A 9318-nucleotide genomic window follows, 5' to 3' on the forward strand; every position below is an offset into this window, starting at 1 on the left:
GCAGGTAACAGATGACAAAATGACTAGACAGGCTCACTGACTCAATGGACACAAGTTTGAGCAAACTCTAGGAGATAGTGAAGGACAGGGAAGCCTGGCATGCTGCAGTCCATGGGGTTATAAAGAGTCAGACATGACTTATGACTGAACAACAACATAATCTAGCTTATCTTGACTAATGCAGAAGCCAAGGCTGTAGAATATTTTACAAAGGAGAGAATAGTCACAACAGTTTCATATGCATCAGTGTTCTAAAAAGAGATCTTCCCACAGTTTCCCAAATGTGCAATTATTAAACCAGTAAATACAAACAATTTAGGGGGTATCTCAATCATAACTGTCGAACAGAAAATCTGCATTTTATTTGGCTTTAGCTAACAAATGCACTCATCAGATCAATAAAATGTACAATTAACTTAAATTGGAATTGGCATCACGACACATATATACATTACAGTGTACTATTCTTGTAGTCTGGCTTGATATCTCGAGGTGATGTTATAAATTCTGATTGAATTATCCTTGCCTTAGTTCTCTATATTTTTCAAAAAGGGTGATCTTAATATCTCCCCTTAGTACAAGAGACCACAATTTACAAACAATTTTTATTTTGTTTTTATGTATATAGTTATGAAGTTGATTTTAGAGTTCTGGGTGCCCTTTCTCAAGTGAAAAGAAATGATAGAGGATATTTACCTTTCTAGGCTAGTTCTCATTGCCTATTTAACCTACAATATGGGCAGACTAGAAATACATATGATTCCAGGACATAATTATGACTTAGTCATTGATTCTAATCAATGGGAAGCAAACTAAATGTCATTTTACATAATATACAACAATAGAGTCAAGCAGGAAGCTGTGCCAGATATACATCATACTGGATTGGCCAAAAATATTCATTCGGGTTTTTCCACACAGTTACAATATAATTATACAATTATGGAAAAACCCGAATGAAATTTTTGGCCAGCCCAATACTTGAAAAAAGATAATGCATATCCAAAAGTACCAAATTCCAAAACTATTTATTGATGTCAAATAGAGTAAGTCCATCTGGTTCAAGTGCACACATCTAATCATAAATTCTAAATATTTGCATAAATAAAAATTTAATTTGTTATGAAGCTAGTTATTATGACATAAAATGTTCCAGCTAGAAAAAAATGAGTTAAAAAAACCACTTAAAGGAATTTCTCTGGTGGTCCAGTGGCTAAGACTCAGTGTTCCCAATGCAGAGGGCCTGGGTTCAATTCCTGATCAGGAAACTAGATCCCGCATGCTACAACTAAGAAGTGCAGTCAAATAAGTAAATAAAGTAAATAAATAATTATTTTAAAAAATCATGTAAAAACTATAAAGTATACATGAAAACAATGCTATGGTTATGCAGCATTTCCAATGTATTCCAGTCCTTCTTCCACATGTTGCTCTCGAAAGGTCATCACAATCTCTTTTCTTCTCGTTTATAAAAATTATATTAAGAGGTATCTTTTGATACCAAGGGCTTCCCTGATAGCTCAATTGGCAAAGAATCTGTCCGCAGTGAAGGAGACCCCAGTTCGATTCCTGGGTTGGGAAGATCTGCTGGAGAAGGGATAGGCTACCCACTGCAGTGTTCTTGGGCTTCCCTTGTAGCTCAGCTGGTAAAGAATTCACCTGCAATGCAGGAGACCTGGGTTCAATCCCTGGGTTGGGAAGATCCACTGGAGAAGGGAAAGGCTACCCATTCCAGTATTCTGGCCTGGAGAATTTCATGGACTGTATAGTCCATGGGGTCACAAAGAGTGGGACACAAATGAGTGACTTTCACTTTTCGATACCAAACAATCCTTAAATTTCACTTAGTCCAAGATGTAGTCAAAGCTGAGTTCCTCAGTTCATCACAGCTTAGTTATTTACTAATGACACAAAATAAAATCTGTTTAATTACCTCATTTATCCTATACAAGGTGCTTCTCAGGTGGCACCAGTGGTAAAGAATCCACCTGTCGGTGCAGGAGACATAAGAGACATGGATCTGTTTGATCCCTGGGTCAGGATGATCTCCTGGAGGAGGAAACGGCACTCCACTCCAGTATTTTTGTCTGGGGAATCCCATAGACAGAGGAGCCTGGAGGGCTACAATTCATGGGGTTGCAAAGAGTTGGACACGATTGAGCATTTGAGCACATCCTATACAAATGGGGAATGAAGTGTTAAGGCTAATAAAGTTGTCTGATAACCATGGCTAATATTTAAACATTAACACTTTTTATTGACTTAATTAATATTAATCATCCTATAGTGCTTTAGGGACTACCAATGTGACATAGTCCCTCTCAGAAGGTTATTATTTCTACATTTTAATTTTTAAGTGTTAAGGTTATCTATAGGGCCCACATTATTACTGTATTAAATGCCAATTAATTCTTCAACATGCAAAATGAAATCTCAACAGAATGCTTTGATAATAAAATAATACTTAACACATACATAAAATGTTTATGAATTCACGGGCACTGCACTGAATACCTTATATGCAATTCTCAAAATATCTTATAGTTAGGTATTATTCATGGAAATTTTACAGGTAAGAGGCACAAAGGGGTTAAGGAGGTTACCCAGGATCACACCACTAGTAAATGTTAGCGTTAGTCACTCACTTGTGTCTGACTCTTTGCGACCCCATGGACTGGATCACACCAGGCTCCTCTGTCCATGGAATCTTCCAGGCAAGGATACTGCAGTGGGTTGCCATTTCCTTCTCCAGGGAATCTCCCCAACCCAGGGATCGAACCAGGCTCTCCTGCATTGCAGGTGGATTCTTTACTATCTGAGCCACCCGGGTCCAAAAAAAAAATAGTGATGTAATAATAGATGCACTTTCAGCTGGGCCACTGGGGAAGCCCAACGACCAGTAGTTTCTGTGCTAAATCAGACCCTAGTCACCAGCAGATTGGAAAATACCGAGAACGTGGTGGGGGCAGCCAGTGGGGATGAGAAGGTGTCCGAACCTCCCTGCCGGAAGTGACCCCTCATGGGGAAAGGGCAGCTGTGGTCCCAGTGTCTTGGGTGAGGAACCTTCAGAGAGGAACCTGCAGGGATGCTCTGAGTCAGGGAGGGTGGGGTATCTGACTGGTCCATTCCTCTGCAAGCAGAGCCCACCATCCAGAGGAGGATGCAGAGAACAGCTGGCCGGAAGTCAGGTTTCAGTCTGGAGACAAAGGCACAGGGCTCACAGGGGAAGACCCAGGGAAGGGCGCTGTCACTGGGAACAGGCTGGGACTGGACACCCGTGCTGGGACCCAGGCGGTCAGCTCTCCAAGATCCCTGGGGTGAGGGGCAGGAGGATCCCAGGGAAACAAGCCCCCAGACAACCCCTAAATGGGGTTTCATTCTCAGTTTCACCTTCAGGCTGCTTTTAGTACTCTGGCTACAAGTTCCTCTTTCCTTTGCCTGAGACACCATGGAGCAGTGTGAAGAGAAATGAATAGACACAAAGTCAGCCTCAGACTGGGAGGACTCTAGAGCAATTCAGACCAGACTCTACACTCAGTTCTGTCACTTTATCAGCCTTGAGAATACTGCAAGTTCTTTGTGTCCTAAGTGAGTTTGATAAGCCTTGTCTTACAAAAGTATCGGAACATATGTAACATATAAAGCACGTGGCACTGCAGCTGGAAATGTTTAGGTATTTCATGCCTGGTAGTTATGATGATGATGCTTTTCATTGCATAAGAAACTACCCTCATCTATGGAAATTTTTCTTTATCCAGCAGAAGCTAGAGACTATGCAGTCTTCTAAAAAAAGAAAGCTGAGTCAATCAAACTGCTGCTTAGCAATTAATCACTGGGCTTCCCCGGGTGGCTCAGTGGTAAAGAATCTGGCTGCCAAGCAGGAGATGCGGGTTCAATCCCTGTGTTGTGAAGATCCCCTGGAGAAGGAAATGGCAACCCACTCTAGGATTCTTGCCTGGAAAGTTCCATGGACACAGGACCTTGGTGGACTACAGAACATGGGACGGCAGAGTCAGACACAACTTAGCAACTAAACAAGTAACCCTAAGTAAATTTTCTCTATCAGAGAATATGTTATTGAATTTAGAGGCAAGTGTTTTACCAGGATGCAATGCAAAACTTTATAGAATTTGTGTTAAGGACCAGTAACTCCCCTGCCTCCCAAAGCCCTCCCAACAAAACAGCCCGATTTTCATGTATTTCACCACCACTAAAATCTAGCCCCGCTCAGCAGGTCTACTAGATTACACTCGAGATACCCTCATGTTTGGAGTGTGCGTTCAGGGCCCAGAGTGCCAGCACAGTGACGTCTCAACATCCCATCACAAAGGTGACAATAATACGCATCAAACACCTGGTTTGTGGACTGTGTTCACCTGCACTGGGGCAGGAGCACTGGACACCTTCTGTTCTTTCCCACAGGCGGAGATTCCCTCTGCTTGACTCACAATCTCAGGGTAACTGTTCAGGGCAGCTTCTCATTTCAGTTTCAGCCTCCCAAACCTGAGGCCCACCATCTAGGGGTCTGGGCCCAGCTCACCATTATCACAGATTCATCCAGCCCACCACGCAGCCAACTTAAAATGACCTCCCAAGAAGGAACAAGAACGCAAAGATGGGATATTATGATTAGCTTTCCAGCCCCACCTTAGCCTCTCACAACTTAAAAGGTTGGGAGTGTTGGTGGAACACAGTGAAACAGTTGCCTCAGACCTCACTAGGGGCTGGAGGGACTGCTAGACATGACTTTGGAGCACACACTGGCCTTGGCACGACTACAAACCCTGACTGCAGCTCGGGCTCTCTCGTCATCATCTCTCAGAGCCTCTTCATAATGGGGTGGGAAGGCACTGGGGATGTTACCATTGACCTTGGCCAAAATACCAAACCTCAAAGTTTTGGTTTAAGAGAATAAAGGCTGAGAGAACTTACACCTCACTGCTCTCATCCCAACTCCCTCCCCAGCATCCTCCCTGCTTTTGGTCACCTTCCTTATGGAATCACTGCTCATATACTCAAGACATCTACAGGCAGGTGCAGGGTCTCCTTTATCTTTGCATCACCCTCACCAGCACAGAAGCTTCTGAAGAGCAGATGCTCAAGTAAAGATGGGCATAAAGGAGCCACCAAGCAAGGAATGTAGTTTCTTATTGTTTATTTTTATTGGCATTCTTGAATAAGCTAACATCTAAGTGTATCGCTAAAGGTACTACTGAATGTTATAAAGAGAAAGACAAAGGTGAATAACATAAATCAAAACTTGACTACAGCTTACTGTTCATCTGTTTTAAAACAACAACATTCTTTCACATTCCCAAGAAAATTCCTATTCCAAAGCTATGTTATCTTGTTCTGGATCCAAAAAAGATGAAGAATTTTCTGAATTCTACTACACAGTGCCAAAACTCTTACTCTTAGATCTGACAGATAACAACAAAACTGTCATTTGTAAACTTGGATTCTGAATCTAAACAAACATTCTAGGACACGAAACAACATTTGAAAGGTAACAGGGTAAAACAGGAGCACAAAAAAGAGGTATATTATGACCTTTCCAGCCACACTTTATCCTCTCACTACTAAAAAGGTTGGCAGTATTGGTCAAAGTGAAGAGGCTGCCTGAGATCTCACTGGGGGCTGGATGGATCGCTAGGTGGGACCTTGGAGTGGGCAGTGGCCTTGGCAGCAGCATGAGCCTTGCCTGCAGATCTGGCTTTGGCTCTCTCTTCTTCATCTCTCAAAGCCTCCTCATAATGGAATGGGAAAGCACTGGGGTCGGTACTATTGATCTTGGCCACAAACTCCAGCACCTCCATCTTGCTGGTTTCAGCGTGGGCTCTTGGGCCCCACACAAACTCATAGCTCAGGGGATTGCTGTCAGGAATCTGACGATACACCAGGTACTTCTCCTGCACCAACTCTTCAGTGATGAACTTCCTGGGCTCCCCAAAGATTATGTGCGTCTTTCCATCATAGATGCCCAGAACATTCAGGAACTCCCAGATCTCTGCCTCAGAGGCGCAATTGCCATTCAGGAAGATCACACCCAGCAGAGGCATCAGAAGCCCATTCTTCGGCACCTCCAAGGTACTGCCCAGCACCCCATCTTTGGCAAGGCCCTCCTTGCTGACCAGGGTATAGGAGTAACCATTCGGCTTGACTTCCTTCAATTCAAGGCCAAACACCAGCTCTATGCGATCAGTGGCTTTCTTGAGGATTTCAGGGAACTGTGCCTTGAACATTTTGCGGACAAGCTTTAGCATATCTATCTTCCTAATGGGCTGTTTCATCTTAAACTTCTCTAGCATGAAGTGCATCAACACTCCTGCCTTCTTGGCCAGAGGATCTGGAGGAGTGGTCTTAGCAGAGGCTGAGGCCTGGGAAGAATTTTTATGTCCCTTAACTTGGCGCCTGCCACGTGCTTTAGATCTTGGGGGTGAAGCCTCTGCAACAGGAGAGCTAGTGGCTTCAGCTCCCTGAGGCTTCTGGCCTGCATCAGCAGTGGGGGGGCCCGGGGGCGCACTCCCAGAAGTAGGGGCGGGGGAGGCAGCAGCCTGAGCATCCCCGAGATCCTTGGTCTCCATGCGTGCCTGGCGGCGTTTCTCACGCGCACGGCGCTTGCTCTTCTGCCCCCGAGGCATGACTATCAGCAGGCACAGCAGGCAGGGGAGCAGGCAGGCAAGTAGGTGATGCTGGCACCTGGAGAAGGGAAGATGAGTGGATGAGCTCCTTCAGCATGGAGGGAAGGCTGCTCTGCCCGTTTCCTGGAGAGCCCTGCTCCAGGAACCGCTGGCCTCTTGTTCTTGGTCAGCCTATCCCCTGAGAACCCGGTGTAAGAAGTGAGCGTGCGCCAGCCTCAGCCTGCCTGTGGCTGCCTCCAGGGACAGCAGAGCCTGGGAGTGGGGCCCCCTCTGGGTCCCTTCATTCACACACACAACTGTCACATCAGCTCTTAGTGGGGCCGGGACCCCTGCCATGTGCCACTTGAAAGGTGATGCCTCAAAGCTCCCTGGGACCCATGAGAAGGAACTGAGTCATGGACACTAGGGGTGGATGGCACTGGCAGTTCTGGGGCCTGCTCTGTCCTGAACTCGGTTCTCCACCATTCAGGGTCCTCATCTTGTCAACACCAAGGCCGTGGGCCCCTCCCTCCTGCCTCTGGTGCCGCCCCTTCAGGTGAAGAACCTCAGCTCCCTTAGAAATGACACAAAGAAATGAGGAGGATCAGGCAAGACTCTAGCGTTCATTTGATTAGCTGGAAGGGGGAGTGTGCTACCTTCAGTCCAAATTCGCAGTCCCCACTTTGACTCCTGGGAGGATCTGGGGGCTCCTTTCTCTCCTGGCTTGAGGACCTTTCCTCACAGCAAGGCCAACAGCTCCCTGAGATCGAATGGGGGAAGCCAGGGTGGCCCTACCTGGCCTTACCACCCATGGTCTCTGGGGCCTGGAGAGCTGCAGCAGGAGGCTGAGGCCCTGTAATGGGTCCCCAGATTTTACTCAAAGAGTCTAAGATTCCTTCCTCTGCTGACCCATTAGACTAAGGCACTCACTTCCCTGTTAGCTGTGAGTGAGGCACACTTCTGCCTGCCATGTATGCCTGGGGGCACCAAGGAGTGACAGTGAGAGGAATTCTGGGAGTTTCCCACAGTCCTCAGCATCTTCTCCGTGAGTCCTGGCAAATGTTAGAAATTCTCCCTCTGCTGACCTGAGCACACTGAGGTTCCCAAGGTGAAAGAAAGTGTGAGCCACCTCCTGTCACCCCTGTCCCTGACCTCCCTGGGATGGCAGCAGGGGCTGGACTCTCTGGGACTCCACTGTTCCATCATTGCTGGCCGTCCTCACCTGGATGGGATCTATGCTCCTCTCTTAGTCCACCCTGAGTCTTCTGGCCTCAGATCAAGGCCCACATCTCCCTGAGTTCCTGGGGCTGGAAGTGAGGGGTGACATCTGGCGACCTCTGCCTGGGGTGCCCCAGGGCTGACAGGGGCTGGGACTTTGCGGGCCCCCACTGCTCTGGGTAGGTGCTCATCTAAGTCATCTCTCTGGGTCCTTACTGTGACTCTGTGACTCCTGGCAAGACCAGGAAATCTCTGTCTCGACTTGACATCTCTCCCCTCCTACTAAGGCCCCCATCTCCCTGAGACCCACTAAAAAGCAGCAACATTTTCCCAATCTCTAGCTACAGCTGTGTGTGGACTCCTGATGCAGACAGTCAGGAAGAGATTCTGCACTGCCCTCTGTTGTCGCAGGGTAGCTGGATGGTCCCCTCAATTCTTAGGTCCTCTTCTGGGCTCCTGGTACTAGCTGCAAATGCTCCAGTGGTGGACCTGAACCCATACCCCCATCAACGAGGTTCTTCACCTCCCTGCAAGACTCTGGGCAGAAGCAAGTGGGGGTCATCTGGTCCCCATGCCTGGGTCTCCCAGGTCTGAGAGGGGTGATGTGACTATGTGGTTCACTTCCTTCTGGGTGGGGTTCTCGCATGTTCACTCAGTGTTACCACTGTGACTCCTTTTAGGAACCGGGCTTCCTCCCTATGCTGAATGAGGCCTCACCCATCACACTGAAACCCCAATGTCCCTGAGACCATCCTTGGAGGAAATGAGAGGGTATCTCAGCCTGAGAGCTCTAACCCGGCTTCCCAGGGTGACGGCAGAGGTGGCACTCTGTGGGCTCCTCTGTTCTGGGGGAGTCAGTTGTCTCCTTCCTCACATAGAATTGGTGCCTCAACATCTGTCATGGCCTGGGACTCCTTGTTTTCTACTGACTTGGGCAGCCAGATCTGAAACCAAGGCCCTCATCTCCCTTGGACCCCACAGGCAGAAGTCAGGGGCACCAGAACTGGCCAGCTCTGCCCTGGGACCCCAGGGGCTGACAGCAGAGGCGGCATCAGATGTGGCTCTCTCTACCGTGTATGGATCTTCCCCTCGACTCCGCATCCTTCCTGGGATTCTGCCTTCTGCCAATCTGAGCCCAAAACCCTGCAAAAAGGTCTTCACCTTTCTGGGACCAGAGGTGACAGAGTGAGCCACATCCTGCCAAAACTGATTTGGGGCTATGCTGCTAACCACAAGGGCAGGACTCTTGACCTCCAACCCCTGCCCCAGTTCTGGAGTCAGGGGCGCCCTCAGTCCTCACTCAGGATTCTGGCCTCCAGTTTGGGAGTCTTCCCTCTGCTGACCCGAGTCTACGTGCCCCAGAGCAAAGCTCTCACCTCCCTGAGTGGCTAGAGGAGATGCTGGGGGCTCCATATCCAGCTACCTTGTTTGGGGATGCCCAGATCTGAGAGCAGGGCTGCTCCTTAGTGCAGCAATCCGC

The 9318-nt window shown here is 47.8% G+C and overlaps 1 protein-coding gene across 1 annotated transcript; it reads right to left on the bottom strand.

Moving 5' to 3' along the window:
* Nucleotides 1-5627: 5627 nt before the first annotated feature.
* On the bottom strand, nucleotides 5628-6641 carry MAGEB1 (MAGE family member B1). Its single transcript, XM_068963360.1, has one exon. It carries the CDS (start codon nucleotides 6639-6641, stop codon nucleotides 5628-5630), a length of 1014 nt encoding a protein of 337 aa, XP_068819461.1.
* Between the last annotated feature and the right edge of the window lie 2677 nt (nucleotides 6642-9318).

Source organism: Capricornis sumatraensis, chromosome X (assembly GCF_032405125.1).
Source record: "Capricornis sumatraensis isolate serow.1 chromosome X, serow.2, whole genome shotgun sequence".
Classification (NCBI taxonomy): Eukaryota; Metazoa; Chordata; class Mammalia; order Artiodactyla; family Bovidae; genus Capricornis; species Capricornis sumatraensis.